This window comes from Ictalurus punctatus, chromosome 19 (assembly GCF_001660625.3).
Source record: "Ictalurus punctatus breed USDA103 chromosome 19, Coco_2.0, whole genome shotgun sequence".
Lineage (NCBI taxonomy): Eukaryota > Metazoa > Chordata > Actinopteri > Siluriformes > Ictaluridae > Ictalurus > Ictalurus punctatus.
Genome location: NC_030434.2, coordinates 26,853,182 through 26,872,447, shown reverse-complemented (window position 1 = coordinate 26,872,447; position 19,266 = coordinate 26,853,182). Strand labels below are relative to the sequence as shown.

The following is a 19,266-nucleotide window of genomic DNA, read 5'->3' as shown; positions in this document are numbered from 1 at the left end:
TGAAGTAGTTAAGCTACAGTCAAGCTGCTCTTTTAAAGAAGTAGTTACTACACTACAAGTTACTAACAGAAAGTAGCTCACTACACTGAAGCTACTTAAATGGGTAACATGTTTAGTTTGTCATGATTGTGAATCAGCTTATGAAAAACTGTGTGTAATTGTGCAAAAAGAAATTAAACACAATGTAATGACGCATATTTAATAAGTCATAGGTCAGTCACCACAGGAAGTAAACAAAACGCAGCTGCGGTAATTGTGTTATTTTTTTTATCGTGTTAAATATTTCAGATTAATCTCAAACATTTCCTCTGTAATTCTGACAGCACTAATAATTATATTATGATAAAAATCAGACTGTTGTATTCAGAACATAAAATAAATCCCTCGGCACGCACTGATAAACTTGTTGAATGATTTTATTTTATTTTATTTGTAAGTAAATGTAAACATTGTGTTGTGTTGACTTTTAACAACAAAGCAGCAGTAATATTCTCTGTATCAGAGAATAAACTCCAGGGTTCATTTATTACGGTGTTATCATTTACCCGCCCCATACATCACGTAACTAACTGTGGTTGGTCGCTTTACGTGTCCATCAGACGGTCACTTCCTGTCCGTGTGAGTTAATGAGGCTCTTAATTCCTGTGAAGCAAGCGGGCACCGCAGGTATGCAATGAAGAGGACCATTATAACTGGACAAAATACGTAGCGATCGGTGACGCTACATCGCTACTGGTTTGAAAAAGTAACTCGTTACAGGAAAAGAGAAACTATTTATAAAGTAGCAGAGCCACTGTCACACTACTGAAAAATGTAGTTAGGTTAGTAGCATCAGTACTTTTAGTTAGCTTCTCCCCAACACTGCCTAAAATGAGCATGCCTACATATCTACTAAAAGACTTCAGAAAGAGGGTTTAAGCAGCGTGTTTTTCCCACTCAAAGCAGATCTACCATTTTTAATTCATTTTATCCACTACGTAACCTGCAGATTTTTGTTTCATTTACAGGAAATAAGAAGTTGTCCTGCAGGAGAGATGAAGTACTTGGGAACTTTATTTTATTTCTGTAGGAGGTGTGCAGTAGTCCTGCAGGATTTTTCCCTTGTGCAGCAAGTGTGTTGGACATTCCTGCATGTTTCTGTTGTACTGAAGGCTCCATTCTATAACCTAGAGACATTTCCTGCACAGTTTGTCAATGTGTCCTGCAGGATTTCATCTTTCCTGCAGGAGAGCAGCAAACATCATGCAGAGAAATGAAAATCCTGCAGGATTCTTGTAGGGTTTTGTTTGTAAGGGTACTCTGTCTTATTGAAAATCTGCACAATATTTACACAATTAAATAAAACACAGGTCACAGAATGTCGAGACTCACTGCGGGTCCTCACCGGTGCTCTGGGAGAGTGGAGGTGTTTCATGGAGGTTCCTGGTCCACAGTGTGTGATGCTGACTTTGACCAGCAGGATGCAGAGGTTGTGTGTCGAGAGCTGGGCTGTGGGATTCCTGTGAAGGTGCTGGGATCAGCTGCTTTTGGCCGAGGGGAGGGTCAGGTGTGGACAGAGGCGCTTCAGTGTAGAGGAAATGAATCTGAGATTACCTTCTGTCCAACATCATCTTCACTCAAACACTCAAACTGCTCCCATTACAACGATGTGGGATTAATATGTTCTGGTGAAGTATCATGATTTACCTTCTGTTTAAATAGAGAACACATACCTGTCAATCAAACTTTAAGGTGTCTGTTAATTTTCCTGTTTCACTGAGCTCTCGGCTGTTTGTTCAGGTCACACAGGGGCGCGGCTGGTGAACGGACCGGACTCCTGTTCTGGTCGAGTGGAGCTCCAGTACCTCAGTGACTGGGGCACAGTTTGTGCTGTAGGCTGGGATATGAGAGCTGCAGATGTTCTCTGTGCACAGCTGGATTGTGGGAGTGCTGTGGCTGTGGTGGAGGTGGACTGGTTTGGGGAGGGGAGTGGCCACATCTGGGCTGATGAGTTTGATTGTCAGGGGAAGGAGACACACCTATCACAATGTAACATCTCATCATGGAGTCGAGCTGCATGCTCTCATAAACACGATGCTGGAGTCATCTGTAATGGTGAGATATTAACATCACCTACACCACGTTAGTGAATAAAGTCAGTGTTCATTAGAATATTTAAATGATGTTCTTCTGCTTCAGGATCATCCGTGGCGTTTCATGAGGGGCGAGTGCGGTTGTCTGGAGGGAGCGAGTGTCAGGGGGAGGTGGAGATTTATTTCAGGCAGGACTGGAGGAGAGTTCTCCTGGACTCGTGGAGTCTGTCTGAGGCGTCTGTGCTCTGCAGACAGCTGGGCTGTGGCTCCGTGCTGAACTACCGCTCCTCTCCATCCACCACTGAACACAAACACATGTGTGTAACGGGTTTCAGCTGCTCTGGGAGTGAAGCTCATCTGGGGAACTGCAGCAGTGCACAACCTGTCAACTGCAGCTCCGGGGAACAGCTGTACATCACCTGCTCAGGTAAGCAGCACAACACCTACCAATGAGCAGCTATTAACAACAGTAACACATTTTATAATTCTAAAATATCCTCTTCAATATACAGCCTAATTAAATATTATATCGGATGTAATTTTTAATTAATATAATATTAATCTTATATAATTTGTGAAATAGAGAAAAGATGAATCACTTGGTCTACACATATTTTGAACCATTCCGCAGGTATCTTTAACCCCGCCCTCAGGTCCATCAGGCTGGTTGGTTCTGGGGGAGACTGTGCAGGAAGGCTGGAGGTTTTCCACAGCGGCTCGTGGGGGACAGTGTGTGATGACTCGTGGGATATTGAGGATGCGCAGGTGGTGTGCAGACAGCTGCAGTGTGGAGTGGCCCTCAGTACACACATACCAGCCTGGTTTGGTCCTGGAACTGGGTCCATATGGCTGAATGAGGTGGAGTGTGAGGGGAACGAGACGTCCCTGTGGAACTGCAGATTTCAGCTGTGTGAAGAGGGTGAATGTGGACACCAGGAGGACGTAGGAGTCGTGTGCTCAGGTACACTGTCAATTATCTACAATAATATTTATGAAGTTATTGTTCATAAAAGCAGCAGATGTCCATTAACTTTGAGTGAGAAATCTTTATCCATATTTTAAATAATAATTTCCACAACAGAAGTAATGATTACAAATTTATACTCAGTTTGAGTCGTTGTTCTTCCACCAGAGTTTAAAGAGGTCCGACTCACGGAGGGCTGTGTGGGGAATCTGGAAGTGTTCTACAATGGAACCTGGGGTAATGTGTGTCACAATCAGATGGACGAGGAGACAGTAAACATGGTGTGTCGAGAGCTGAACTGTGGAAGACGTGGCAGTCTGTCAAACACTGAAGCACGAGTAAAATCTGCTCCTGACTGGCTGGATTATCTGAAGTGTAGGAAACACGACTCTAATCTGTGGCAGTGTCCATCTTCACCCTGGGGACAGAACAGATGTGATAATGGTGATGAGGTGGCTCGTATTACCTGCACGGGTGGGTGGAGTCAGACTTTTCTGTTTCTGTACGTTGCCATAAACTGCAGTGTTTGATTGTGAATAGTGTATAACTAATGTTGCTGGAATATAAAGTGTATTTGTCAGAAATTGATGTTAGAAGTCTGAGAAAAGTCTGCTCTGAGAGATAAAGCTGCATGTGAGACTTTTCATTAATGCATGTATTTTATTACTGCAGATGATGGAAAGTCTCTACGTACACAAGAAAAGTGCTCTTCATTTCCCTCTCAGAAACACTGCTCAAGTAAGGATATATAAGGAAAAGCTGTTAGTACTGTTCTTCATTTGCATTTGTTAGTGACAGAAGATATTTCCTCATCTGTTCATAAAACCATTTTCTGAGGACTTTAATGTATTTCCTCATATAACCATCCTGAGGGCATCAATCTTCCTCACATTTCATGAAACTTAAACCAGCAGAGATCAAATCAGTAAACAGAACCCAAAGCTGATCTTACTGCTTCAAATTATTTTATTCTGCAGGAAATGTATTTATTTATAACATTTAATAAGCAGCTGAATTTCAGGATGTTTGTAATTAGTTTAAGATTCTTTTTCAGAACAAAACAAAATAATTTTGGGTAAACTAGAGCATGCTGAGTATAATATAAGGTTATATTATCATTGTGTTGTAGTGAGCTGTGTGACTGGAGCTGTTATTCAGCGTTGGTGTGTTTCCTCATGTGTGATGTGTGTGATGTAGAGCACTGGTCTCTCAGGCTGAGTGGAGGAGAGGGAAGCTGCTCTGGGAGGTTGGAGGTGTATCATAACGCTACGTGGGGCTCCGTTTGTGATGATCAGTGGAACATCAGGAACGCTCAGGTGGTGTGCAGACAGCTGGGCTGTGGGTCGGCGCTGAGTGCTGATAGGAATGTTAGTTCTGGTCCTGGTGAAGGGACTATCTGGCTGAACAGAGTGAAGTGTCGAGGGGATGAGATTCACCTGTGGGACTGTCATCATTCCCTGAAGAAACACACTGACTGCTCTCCTGCTGGAGTCACCTGTGCAGGTCAGAGGGGTGTGCTAACTTTTCAGCTTCCTGTCTCCACTCATTACACTTTTCTCCCAGTGTTAAGACCTGATAACTTTGATTTATAATCTTAGATATTAGTTTGAAAGCTCAGTCCCTAAACTGTAATACACTGATCAGCAGCTCATAACCCTTATTTAGTGAGAGTATATTTTATTATATGATAGAAAGTCTTTTTTTATTTAATATTCTGTAATTACAGATGTGTCCACTACTACACCCATCATCACCACCACCACCTCCACCACCACATCAGGTATTTGCGAAATACAATATTTTTTAGTGACTGCAACGTTCTGTCTCCACTTCATTACATTTTTCTCCCAGTGTTAAAACCTTATTTTAAGAGAATATTATTTGCTTTTATTCCTATCTCATTGAATGTTTTGTTCTGTATGTACAGATATACCTGTGTCCACCAGCACCAAAATACAAAAATGTCCTCGTCCTTTCCAAAGACATGTTGTAGGCTGACTGGCATCTCTAAATTGTCCTTAATGTGTGAATAGTGTGTTGCATTGGCTCCCAGTAAAATTTCACATTGATTATAAAATACTACTATTCACATATAAAGCACTAAACAGTCTCGTGCCACAGTACCTGAGTGAAGCCCCACAGTTATGGAACAACCTTCCAGGTAGTGTTTGGGACTCGGACACAGTCTCAGTGTTTAAGTCCAGGCTGAAAACATAAAAATGCTTGATTGTTTTTCACTTCATTTTTATACGTTGTAATTTCTCATTGAGGTGGAAAAAGTTCTGACACGGTTTATCTTAGTTTCATTTTTTACATCACAACAACCTGCCATTTTAACAGGGGTGTGTAGACTTTTTATATCCACTGTATTTTAGGTTGTTACAACACAATTACTATTAAAACAATATTCAGGATATACTAACTTGGTAAATGTACTGATTTTATAGAATACGATGACGTGACGAGAAACTTTAGGAAGACAGGGACCATGTGACTGAGACACACCACCAAAGGCCTTTTCTCAGGAAATTACATTTCAACTTCTATGGACTCAACAAATGATGTCATTATACTTCCAAAAAAATTCATGCATTCTGACCCACGTTATCTTTTTCTTCTTCTTGCTTGTCTTATTATTAACAAATGGATATGAGAGAGGTAAATCACTTCCATTATTACTTAACCAGATGTGCTCTCCTTTCACAACACTTTCAGTGCTATAAATTATAGTGAGCTTAAATATCACTCACACAGCTCACCTGAAATGATCTCATCAATTATTCTATATAATCAAACACCAAAATGTCTATAATCTTACCTTTAATCTTTGGAAACAGTTGATATTATCATTCTTGCTTAACCGGAACTTATTCATTGTAATTTTTTTGCACGTGTGTCCTGCTATCACATTTAGCTAATATGTACATTTACCTAAACTGTGATATGTTGCACAGTTAAGTTCACTTTGAGGAGACTGTGCTCAGTATCATTTTGTACGTGACAAATAAAGCTTGAATCTTGAATCTATTATTCAGTGTTTTCAGAAATGTGTTAATGTAATTATACTAACACATTTTTCTCTTTATTTTTTTATTTAAAAAATTGCCTTTATATTCATTGCTGTGCTTTTAACTATAAAGTGTACTATTTCAATATATTAACGAAATCCTCTATGAAATGTTCATATACTGACATGCTAATTAGATAGCTTACTGCAGCTAGCTATGTTGCAAGCCAGTTCAGTATTTGTTCATTTATTTATGAATATTTTTATTTTCTGAATGGCTCCTCATAATATCTAAAACGATCGATGAACAACCTAATGTTAATATCACATCTTAATAAACAATATGAAAACAAACACGACCTTTTACATTTCCACAGTGAGAACATTTTATTGCTTTAATACAAACTGCCTTAATCCCCCACTCCACATACCACATGATCTGCCTGTACACAATCTGTTCAAAAGAAACGATGACAAAAGATCCACACAGTGCTGCTTTAATCGTTTAGTATTTAAAAAATAATCTAACATAGTTTTTGATCATATAAAATGTTTTGATTACAGTCACTCACACCTCCAGGGTTGGGGGTTCGGTTCCCGTCTCCGCCCTGTGTGCAGGTTCTCCCCGAGCATCGAGGGTTTCCTCCGGGTACTCCGGTCTCCTCCCCCAGTCCATAGACATGCGTTGTAGGATAATTGGCATTTCTAAACTGTCCATAGTGTGTGAGTGTGTGTGATTGTGCCCTGAGATGGGTTGGCACCCCGTCCGGTGTGTCCCCCGCCTTGTGCCCTGAGTCTCCTGGGATAGGCTCCAGGCTCCCTGTGACCCTGTGAAGGATAAACGGTACAGAAAATGGCTGGATGAATGGATGACTAGAGTCATTTTATAAAAGTTTGATCATAATAAAACTCCACAAGGTGGCAGCAAAGTACTTCTAAATTCACTTATCTGAAGCGGCTTCGGTCACTTCACTGACCTGCTGAGGTGTAGAGGTGTAGAGCGTCAGGATTCCAATCAGGAGTGCCAATCTCAAATGCTTTCAGATTTTTTATAACAATAAAATTATGATTACAAAATGTTTCATAATAATGTCATTAAAATAAAACAGTATTTCAGCAACAAGCAATAAATCAACTAGAATCTGACTCCTGCATAGATCTACTTCAAAGAGTCTGCTCCAGGTCTCCTGATATTTCTTTCTTTTTGTTTGATTTTATTTTCTTTATATTTTGGCTCAAGTTATCTGAAAGTTATATATATTTATAGTCAGGAGCTGAGGGAACTGGGGGATCGGTATAGCAAGACATTTTCATGGCTGCCTCATCGAACCCATCGAACTGAACACTAGAATCTGGACAGCTACCAAAGCTCAGAGTTCGGACATAAAAGAGTCAAGTCCCCTTTATTTCATCAGCACACTTAAAGACAAGTGTTGGGCAGAGTGCTGAACAATAAAATCCAGCAATTCCAAAAATGAAATAAATCAATACTTTAATAAAACAATAACAATTAGGGACTAAACAGTCGATACAAGGGAGTTTAAAAGACTCAAAAGCCTGGGGGAATAAAAAGTGTTTTAAAATGGATTCACCACATGGCTTTATAAAAAGGGGAGGAGGTGAGCAAATGCAAAAGCTGAAGAAGTCCAGCCTCATTATGATGTCATTCCAGTGTCCAGCGTGAATTTAGTCATTGAGAGATCAAGATATGGTGCTATACCGTGCTGAAAAAAAACCCACTAGAAACCCTCATAGAATTTGTAATGGTTTTAATGGTTATAATGGGAATTGTATTGGTTTAATTGGAAACTGTAATGGTTCCTGTGGGTCTCTACTGGTACATTGTTGCCTTCTATTGGTGGCATATTATGCCTAGTGGATACAATTAAGGACCAATAATGGTAATGGTTTTAATGGTTAGCTGATGGTTTGTAATGGTATTTGTAGTGGAAACCGTTAGAATTTTCCTGTTGTTTCTTTTTTTCAGCAGGGTATACCCATGATCTTCCAATCCAGTGGACATGTTTGTCCTCCACTCAGAAGCGTGTGTACAACAGCTAGTGCACTTTTAAGAGGTGCTGAGCTGACTACCCGCCCAGTGTTATTTATTATAGGAAAAGCTACGGGGTGGATGGCCACAGAACCGTGACCTTCTGACTTTAGAAAGTCACTTCTATTTCCTTATGCTCCAGGCTGCCAGGGCAGTTTCCTGCAGAACTACAAAGCTGATGCTCTCACTTATATTCATGATCCTGACCTCAAGGAGCCGACCATTATACATTCTGGAGACAACAACGGGAGCAACCTGTGACCCCGGAGCAACTAACAAGCCCCTGAGGGGTGGAGCTACAGCGGCCATCCATCATAAGTTGCCTACCTCACCTGGACACCCTGGAGTTACATCCACACAACAATCACTGACCATGTCAGTGTCAAGACTCCTCATTAGCTACCAGCCAGGTTTTCCTCACACACCATGAAAACATTAGGAATCTATCAACTGGCAGATTACTGTATTTAGTTCTCAAAGTTGGGTTCAGGAAGTCTGTGAAACTTTACAAAGGGGTCCATGATTTTTCTAATTTTATTGCAGTAGTGTAAATCACAACCCAGCATTAGCAGTTATTATGCCTATAAATAATGACAACTGGAATATTATTTTATTTGAGTAAAAATGGGTGTACAATGCAGAAATGATGTTGAAAAGAATCACACATTTAATAAATACCTTGGGTCTGTAACTGTAAAACGTTTCAGAACCCCTGATTTAGCAGATTCAACTTTTGAATGAAACTTCTATCCATCTGTTTTCTGTAGTGTTTATCCTACACAGGGTGGCGGGGATCCTGCAGCCTATCCCAGGGGACTCGGGATACAAGGCAGGAGACACACCGGACGGGGTGACAACCCATCACAGGGCACAATCAGACATATATTCACACACTACGGACAATTTTAGAAGTACGGAGGAAACTCACAGGGTGGAGGCAGGATTCGAACCCCCAACTTATAAAGTCAGAAGCTCTGAGCTCTACATTTACAAAAGGGTCAGATTGTGTGACTTCATTTTTTTTTTTTTTTTTTTTTTTTTTTTACTACATATACTAATGTACTACATGTATAGTTGTCTCTAATTTCATTTTTATTTCAGCCACACATATCCATGTGAACAGGCAAAACAGAAAAGACTGAAAAAAAAGTAAATTAGCATTCGGCGCGATAGTGGCCCCCAGCGATCGGTGCCGGAAGTGCAGGCGGAGCGAGAGCGAGCGGCAGCAGGGAGAAATAAAACCGCTCCCGGATCCCTGCACACACTCCTTTATCTGCCCCAAAATACTGCGCAGCAGCCTTAATCTGGAGAAATATCTGGAACAATATTTGGAGAAACATCTGGAGAATCATCATCTGGAGAAATCTGGTCCGTCACTCTTTCCATCAGCCGGACTGCAGCTTTCACTCCAACGCGTCTGTGTGTCTCAGGTGAGAGAAAGGCTTCGGCTGTCATCTCTTACAGAAGCGTTTCTGATGCCGGTTCCAGCAAATTCAGGGCAGCAGAATGACACGTTTCACGGCTGCAGGTGGACACCTGTGTGCATTTTAGATCCACAACGGAAGTCAATTGAGCTTTAATTTAAGCCGCGTGCCTGTGTGTGTGTGTGTGTGTGTGTGTGTGTGTGTGTGTGTGTGTGTGTGAATTGTTTATAGCTTTCTAGTAACACTCGGAAAGGTGTGATGCTGATGTGATGTGCTTTTAGATGAGTTGCAGATGATCTGTCATCTGATCAATAAATCCAATAACACTAATGACGCGTTACATTTACAATGAAAAGTGCATTAGACTGCAGACCAGCGCGCGCTTCTTTATGGGTGCTGTCCCTTTCCCCTTTATTATTATTATTATTATTATTATTATTATTATTATTATTATTATTATTATTATTATTATTATTATTTTCTGCATATTTGAGGGTTAATGCTGCACAGGTTGAATGATCCGACACCCACAGATGAGATGCTGAGAATGATGTGTGTATTGAATTTAAACCAGAACTGAATGACTGTGTGTCAGAGTGAGAATATTTGCAGTGGGAATGAATGGGACACGCTTCATTGTGTGCATTGTGCTAGATGTAATAATAACGCCCTCATTTTCCCTCCTCTGTCATTGATTTGTTCCCTCGGGCACGAATAAAGGACTTCTTTTGGACAGACATCATCCAGATAATGAGTTTAATCAGGTTCGAGTAAAAACAACAACAACAAAACACTGGAATTCAGATGCTGCAGGTTGATCAGATTCCAATCTACACTCGCCCACTCCATCAGCAGTGCTGAATGAGATTCTGACCCGAGGAGTCACTGAATGTTAGACACATTTGTTGGGGTTCTCAAGGTTCTCCAATCCCAGCACTGATAAAGAGCACAATAATTCGGCTGCTCCAGGATTTTGCGGTGGAGAAATGAACGCAACATGAAGGAAACTACGCGATATTCGGAGGAGCTTTCAATTTTTCTACATTACTGCAGATTTTCTCCAGATTCGGACCGAGACGTGTCGTGTGACGTCATCACGACGTGCGTTCAGCCAAAGCCCTCTGCGATTCACGTGCGTCGAACATGAGTACGGCTAAAAGGTCTCGTTTCCCAACAAACCTCACCGCGAAAGACCGCGCAAAACAATTTCATAATTGCGATTTCTCCAATTCAAGTCGTTTTCCTGTACGGACTGACAGTTAGATCTTAGGAAAAATCTTAGAAAGAAGGGTTCCTTTGGTTAGCTTCCTTCTGAAAAGGAACCCCTGAGTTGTGAAGTTCTACACGGAATCTTTAATGAGTCGTATTCAGAGTAGAGTTAAAGAGTGTAGAGTAGTGCGGATTTGATAATCATGTAAAGATGTTAGATGTAGCTACAGACGTAAGATCTATTCAGACGTTAAGAGGGGCGGAGTCAGTAAAACAGAGGCGTGTCTCAGTTATGCACGATTCTTGAGCTTGCGTGATTTCGGCTCGAGTGAGGAGCAGTGTTAAGTCCAGCGCCACTGTCTGGCTGTTTAATATAACTGCAGTATGTCATGCAGAAATGTATCTTTTGACTCTAAACACACTTGCAATTTAACATTAGTTTCCTCTGCAATTCATTGGGTTTGTATATTTTGATTGAAAACAAAATTCCAGCATTCAAAATTCAATGCACACACATTCACCTTCCTAAAATACAGTTCCAAAATATTCAAAATACAAAATAATAAAATTGTTAAAATACCATCTTCATTATTCTTCAGGTAATAATTCAGCATATTATTTTTCAACCTCACAAATTCAGGATGCAAAAATTCAGGTCTTAAAATGTAAGTCTTCACATCTGGGTCTCACAGGAAGAGCAATGGATTGCCGATACTATTGTAACATGTTACTCTGGACTGACCCCTAGTGGTGGGATTGTGCAAACAAGCCACAAGAGAAGATGAACCTAGCGGACTGGCATAAATTGGCTTTACGTTGGATGTTCGATATTCGCAGATATGCGCAAATTAAGGGACCGTCTCTAAAGTTACATATTGGTATACATGTTTCTAACTTCAATAGCATTCGAAGGGAATGGCTTAGTCATAAAACCAACTGTAAAGTGTTCATCTAGGTGTTTTATCAAAAATCTAAAAGGTGTGCATCATACCTGACACCTACAGGAACACTTTACAGTTGGTTTTATGACCAAGTCATTCTCTTCAAATGATATTGAGCTTTAAATTATGGTATATTTCTGTATATGTCTATATGGTATAAAAACATTCCAATGTTAGGTATGATTTGACAGTTTATTTTATTAAATAACAAAAATCTAAAAGGTGTGCGTTATACCTGACCCCTTGATGAACAAAAATAACTTTTATTTACTTCATTTATTTGTGTGATGGCAATTCCTGCTTTGTAATTAAACTCATCAAAGTTAAATTATGTTTATTGTGGGTCTGTGTCGATATTTTTCATGTAAGTTGTTAGTGCTAATGTTTTGGGGTTTTTGGGTAACTCTGGGTTAGTTGTAACATCAGTGAAACATGTTATAACCTACCCCAAGCAAATGTTTCATTGTATTTATATGTTTTCTTTGAATTTCAGTATGCCTAGGCCTTGGAAGAGAAAGACAAACTGATGGGTGTCTCTCAGCATTTTGAAAAGAGCATCAGATTATGTAAAAGAGCAGGAAAATCTGTACGATCTGTGGGAAAATTGTACAACATTTGCGATGTAACCTTGTACAGATTCTGTAAAAAGAGGAAGATGTTAGAAGAGAAGGGATGAAGGGAACTTCCGAGTGTAGGCTACCACAGTGGAAAGAAGGTCTTCACTGATGAACAAGAGAAAGAACTTACAGAATATCTGATGAGGGCAGCTGATCATTTTATGGACTGTGTCCATGTGAGGTAAGTAGGATAAAGAGTAGGATTAGGGATAAGATAGGAGAAAGATAGAAGAAAATGATCAAATTGTAGTGGTGCCAATGTAATACATACAGATGGATAGATGGGGAAATAATGAAAATGATTACAGGTGAGAGATTACAGGTGAGAGAACTTGTGTATCAGCTTGCTGTGAAATGTGGGTGCACATATCTAAAGACATGGGAGGAATCTTCAAAGGCAGGAGCAGACTGGTTTTCAGTCTACATGAAAAGAAACCCAACTCTGTCCATTAGGAACCCTGAGGACACAAGCCTGGCACAGACCACCAGCTTTAATCAACACAATGTGGTAATGTTGTTCAGTTGTTGGTGCACATTTGCTTTTTATTCAGTTTTGTTACACACACACACACACACACACACACACACACACACACACACACACACACACACACACACACCATTTTTTTCTTATTTCACAACATTACGTCTCACCCCAGGGTATGTTACAACTAACCCAGACTGTGGGGTGAATTGTAACATTTCACTCCTCGTGTTTGAATCTAATCCATGCCTTTTCTGTTTGTGCTGCAAAGATAACAGCGATGTCATTTAAAAGCAGACACTTGTAACTAGTTTGAAACACATTTTGAACACACTGGCATAAAAGAACTCCAAGATACAGATAGAAATGTCAAAAATGTAACAACCATCCCCGCTCTCCCTTAACATTGAATATGACTTAAATGTTTTCATTATGTCAATTGATGTGTATTTATGTGTATTTATGTGTGTGTTCCTGAGAATAGAATAGAATTTAATCTTTATTGTCATTGTACAAGTACAGTTAAATTTGGTTTGCCATTCACAGTAAAAATAAATAAATAAACCCATAAAATTAAAAATAAAAATATGGAGCCATATAAGCTTGTGCAATTATTATTATTATTATTATTATTATTATTATTATTATTATTATTATTATTATTATTATTTTACAATTGATCCATGACTGACGTAGTACTGCTCAGTGTGGCAAAGACAAAATACGCCAGCATAGACAAAGGTCTAGGGAGACGATAAAGCAGTGCAAACAGTGGCTATATATACGAGTGCTCGTTAAACAAAAAACATGATACAGGTACAGGTGGTCATGTGACAGTGATGTAGTATGGTGCAGTGGCTGCTGGGAAATCATGTCCAGAGTTAACTCTTTGATATATGACAGAACCCCCCCCAAGGGCACCTCTCCCGGAGCGCCCAAAATGCACTCCCTCCCTCTGGCGGTCCTGGCCCACTGGGCAATATGTCCCCAGCCGAACCAGGAGACTGAGCGTCATCCTCAGCAGAGAAAGAAAGCAATGCAACATCCTCAGTGGAACAGGTAAGCCGAGCGATAGCGGCACGCAAGCACAGCGGTGTGGGGTTGGCGAACAGAGGGGAACACTTGGGTATGTCGGGACACGGCGCAACGTCCTCAGCCGACCAGGACGACTAAGCGACGTCCTGAGCTGATCCAAAAGGCTGAGCGGCATCCTCAGACGTGCAGGGAGGCTGACTTACGTTCTCCGATGAGACCATTTGCTGGACTAGATGCATAATGGGGAGGGAGGGTGGGAGATGGTACTAACCCAGTTAACAGGCTCCCACTTGTACCCGGACTCCTCCATGTCCTCCTGCTGCTTACGTAGCGCAGCTTGGTACTCCTCCTCCTCTTTTTGGTGTAGCGTGGGGTAGTTCTCCTCGAACATAGGTGGCAGAGTGAAGCCCAGGTATTTCATGATGAATCTGCTGCTTCTGAGTTTTAGGTCTTATGTTCTGTCACGGTTCAAAGGTAGAGACGGAAGCAATCGCAGATTTCAAACATTTAATAAACAAACAGACAAAAAACAAAGACACAATAACACGAGGCAAAATACTGTGGCAAAACTAAACATTGAACAAAAGCATGGATAGACAATACGTAAGTGATGCGATAAAGCAGTCCAAACAGCGGCTGTATATATGAGTGCTCATTAAACAAAAAACGTGATACAGGTGCACGTGATCATGTGACACTGATGTAGTATGGTGCAGTGGCTGCTGGGAAATGAAGTTCAGAGTTCCCTCCTTGATATATGACACAACGTAAAAATACAACATATTCTGAAATCTGCTCTTATGATTGTTTTCTGTCAGTATGGAGAAGGGGTGGGGTTTAATGAAGCCCCGACACTTCTTGATTGGACCAGTCTGAAGCGGATGGGTCCCGTACCAATCCCATTTCCTCCCGCACCGGAGAGCTGCCAAGTCCTCTTCTAATACGTGACTTTTAGGTTCTTTTTTTCTGAAGTCTTGTTTTAAAAAATATGTTGCTTGTTAAGAAAATCTGACAAGAGACATTTAAAAATAAAATGATGGTCAGTATTTTCCCCAGTGCACTGACTCTGTCTATTCACAGCCTCACAATAATATCAGTGCTGTAAAAGGATTTGCCCTCCCACAATTATTACAGGTTAAAACAACAAACAAACAAACAAGCATAACATACTCATCTACTAATAGTAGTTATGGTTGTAATCTCCGTTTCCATCTCTCCAGTCATATTCTGCTGCAGATGATCAGAGATGAGTGGATAGTGCCTGTCCTCCCTATAAGCTTTGTTGCTGTTTGATCATTTTATTAAATAAATCATTTTTTCACTTTTTACACTGCGAGTGGTTTCTGTTTAATATGTTGAGGGTCATTTACTGAGTCTGTTTACACTGAGCTGTAACAGACTATAATAATATAATATAATAATATTGGGCTTGTTTTTGAAGCTGCAGTTGCTTATTTGTCTCGCGAGAGTTGGCAGCACTGGTTGAGACATTGTTGTGGAACGTAAGTGTCTGTGCACACGTCATTTGATTGACATGTCTAAAATAGCTAGTAGGACATTGGAGAAGACAGGGAGGATATTTTTAAAGTCCCCGTGAAGTGTCTTTAAACACACGGAGTTATTTGATGTGTTGACGATGGCTGTTTCTCAATATGCGTTCTTATGTGATCTTTCGTCCTTGTGAACTGGTTCTGTGTCATTATCCACTGCTGAAGTTCAATTCCAACACTCAAGAACACAAGTACCGGGACGCATGAAATTACCCGGATTTGTCTTGATCTCGAGGACGCATCGGATACAGACCTGAGCACAACAAACCGCTTCAAGTCCCAGAAGACACTGCGGCAAAACAATAGCAGATGACGGAAGCCTGATCCACACCTGCACCCCTTTTTATTACTATTACTGTTAATCAGATGTCCATCATTATTTTAGACAATTAAGCTTCATTATTTTCACCTACTTGAAAAGCCAGATTGGGTCAGAAAGAGTCTCTGTTATGTTCAAATGAAAAGCTGCATGTTCCTCATATATGACCACTTACTAGCGATGGTCGGTGTTTGTCACCGTGATCGCGTTTATTTATTTATTTACCGGCCATAAATGATATCAGCGTTAACCGGTGATTATCTACGTGGAGGCGGGGGCGTGGTCCAGCGCCGGTTTTTGAATGGAGGGCGGAGTCGGAGAAGGTGAGAGTGAGGAACGCCCACCTGTGGAGATTTCAATTAATGACTGTTCTGTGATGCAGAGAGCAGGTGAGGAATAAAGGAGAGAGAGAGAGAGAGAGAGAGAGAGAGCACGGTGTGTGTGTGTGTGTGTGTGTGATTAAATAACACTGCTGAAAAGAGGAGAAAAGTGAAAGTAAATAAAAGGAAAGCCCTTTTCGTGGGTTTAAACCCAGCCTGCTTCCGGTCTCCTCATGTGGACGTGTAGGGATCTTTAACATCTTTTACCAGCCATTAGCTCTGTTTATAACCCATTATATGTGTTTTACCGGCCGTTTATTACTCGATATTTAAGTATTGTATTGTTTTACGTGTCTGAATTTGTTCCCTTTCCAAGACTAGAGATCTGATTTACTAAAATTACTGCAGAATAAAATAAAATAAAACCCAGTTTGAATGAAGGCTGATGAGTGGTCATGGGTACATTAAAAACCATGTAAGAATGCGATATTAAAAGAACATGTACATAGGGGTCAGTTTACCATGAGGAATATTCATTACACTAACCCCATCATTTAACACGTTTCCTGACGCAGCTTCTCGTCCAGTACGTGGTTTATTTTGTGTTTTCCAATAAAAACATAAATAAATAATAATGTGAAAACACGCAAATAAAAACTGTCATTTTAAAGTAAAGAAGTAAAATCAGTAATAACTAAAACACATATTTATATTAATAATAAACAATACATGTATTTTCTGAAATAGTCGCTTCTTTGTTGTGCTCTAATATAGTAACTTTGTAATTTAAAAAAAAAAGAATTAAGAATTCTTATCATTTCACATCCAATTAGATATTGTTTTTAAGAACACATTTAGTCTGGATTTCAGGATTATAAACATTAACAATTGAAATAAATAAATATTTACTTTCATTAAAAACATTTACATTTTCCCTCCACAAGATGGCAGTAAAGCACTTCCACACTCAGATTTCTGTTTAGTGAAATGTGTTTTTCTCTTAACTGACCTGCTGAGGGCGCTGTGAGGTTTATTATCATGATGATGATGATGATGATTATTATGTAAAACTGCTATCAGTGGCACTGATATACTGATTATAGAGGGGATAAAATATTTTTGAAAAAAAAAAAAAAAAAAATATATATATATATATATATATATATATATATATATATATATATATATATATATATATATATATCCACACATAATAATAGAAACACAGTGTCAATAGTGATAATAGTGTTTAGCTGAGTGTGTATAAGTCATTTGTACGTGGATTTGGATAAAAGCATCTGCTAAATAAATAAATGTAAATGTAGTTTTTACTGCCTGAGATGTTCTATAAGGACATTGACCACAGATTCATCACTACAAGAGCCACTCACTCAACTCAAACACAGATCACCACATTATACTAAAAATAATCAAAGCACTTTTATTTCATTGAATGTATAAAAATAGATGATTGTTACACAATATGAAAAAGAGCAAACAAAACTGTGTATAATGTAAAATATTTACTTCTTCTCATTGTGGAAAGACAAAAAGTCACAGTTGCTTGTATATTGTTTATTAAGATGTAACTGGCCATCATTCATTTAAAAAGTGAGAATATTGAATTAAACCTGAGATTATAAACAAAATCCTGAGAATAAGGAAACAAACCTGAGAATTTAACATCAAAATATATATTTATGATACTTACATATACTATATCTGGCTTTCAACACAGCCAGCTACCTAATAAACATCACAACAAAAAATGCAGTACAGCAAGCTATCTAATTATCATGTCATAGTATGAATATTTCATAAAGGAATTCTCTAATCCATTTCAATTATATGTTTTATAGTTAAAAGCACAGCATTGAACATAAAGATAAATGTGTTTTAAAATGAATAAACAAGTATTGATTTAAGGAATAAAAATCTTTTTGTTCTTTTGGCACGTGGCTTATAGTTACTAACACATTTCTAAAAACACTGAATAACAGGTTGATAAATGTAAAACATTCAGATGAATATTATAGCAGTTCGGATGAAAGAATAGGTGAGATAAATGAGGTGTGGTGTGTCAGTGATATTTAAGCTGACTTATAGCATTAAAAGTGTTGTAAAAGAAAAGCTGGAGACACTGCATTAAGTCATATGAAAGGTGATGTAACTCTCCTACTCTATTTGCTAATAACTAGGGGGAAATGAACACAGCTCAGAAAACAGGACATTTTTGGAAGTATAATAAAATCATTTTTTGTGTTCATAAAAGTTGAAATGTAATTTCCTGAGAAAAGGCCTTTGGTGGCGTGTCTCAGTCACATGGTCCCTGTCTTTCTGAGATTTCTCCTCCACGTCATCATATTCTGTAAAATAAATACATTCACCTCTTTAATATATCCTTTGTATTGTATTAATTGTTGTGTAAAACCTTAAAAATACAGTAAATGATGCACTATGTAGGAATGTCTTTAATATTCTAGCAATAAAAAAGTGAAAAAAGGACATTTATCAATTCAGCTTTCTTTATATTAACACAGGCCATGTGTATAAGATGTGGAAGTAAATGAGACATAAATATAGGTCTTATCTAAACTGTTTAATAAATATGGCTGCACTTGTTAAATGACAGAATGGAGATTACAGAACAGAAAGCTGATATTTATATTATATCTCATATATAATAGAGTCACGCTTTAACTTTGCTGCCTTTGCACTCACGTACATTACCGGAATAAACATCTCACTCACTTTCTGTCTCTCCTACATCCTGTTCCTCAGTGATGACATCATCATAATCTTCTGGACGGTCTAGTGAAGAAATAAATGAATAAGTAATAAAGCACTGTGTGTGTTGCTGTTATAGTAAAATACTGAGTTACAGGGTGGTGTGATGAAGCTGAGTTACTGCTACCACCCTAACGTTGATCATTTAACTATAACAGCATGTCCCCAAGTGTTTTATTCCTCTCACACCATGGGAATTTCACAACAATTGCAGTTTTTCATTTAGTAAAGAATTAGATGTCGTAGTTTTTATCCATTTATAGTTACAGATAATGTTGTAGAGCTTTGGAAAAACAAGTTCCTTTTCTCACTTATGTCATAGCCGCTATAAACAGTGGTTCCTCACCAGCTTTTCTTTTTTTGTCTGTTTCCAGAAAGAAACTGACCTGTGATGATGTTTGTGCTCGTTTCAGTGGGAACTGCATCGTCGTAGTTCTCGGACACGTCCTCTGTCAGAATGTAGAGATGAAAGCTATTAAATCCACAT

At 39.1% G+C, this 19,266-nt stretch overlaps 1 protein-coding gene across 7 annotated transcripts in view; it reads left to right on the top strand.

The window, feature by feature from the left end:
* Positions 1-19,266, top strand: part of LOC108261932 (scavenger receptor cysteine-rich type 1 protein M130) — a 102,518-nt gene that overhangs the window by 6,928 nt on the left and 76,324 nt on the right. For 4 of the 7 annotated variants that reach the window (XM_053688388.1, XM_053688387.1, XM_053688386.1 and 1 more), the window contains exons 4-12: positions 1,350-1,667; positions 1,780-2,094; positions 2,179-2,499; positions 2,704-3,033; positions 3,205-3,510; positions 3,709-3,774; positions 4,234-4,539; positions 4,763-4,816; positions 4,964-5,621. In XM_053688388.1, coding sequence (XP_053544363.1) covers positions 1,350-1,667; positions 1,780-2,094; positions 2,179-2,499; positions 2,704-3,033; positions 3,205-3,510; positions 3,709-3,774; positions 4,234-4,539; positions 4,763-4,816; positions 4,964-5,034 — 2,087 coding nt within the window. In that variant the 3' untranslated portion in view covers positions 5,035-5,621. Of the gene's footprint in view, positions 1-1,349; positions 1,668-1,779; positions 2,095-2,178; positions 2,500-2,703; positions 3,034-3,204; positions 3,511-3,708; positions 3,775-4,233; positions 4,540-4,762; positions 4,817-4,963; positions 6,064-19,266 lie in introns of those variants that run through there. The other 3 variants (XR_008398397.1, XR_008398396.1, XM_053688390.1) reach the window with 3 other exon arrangements.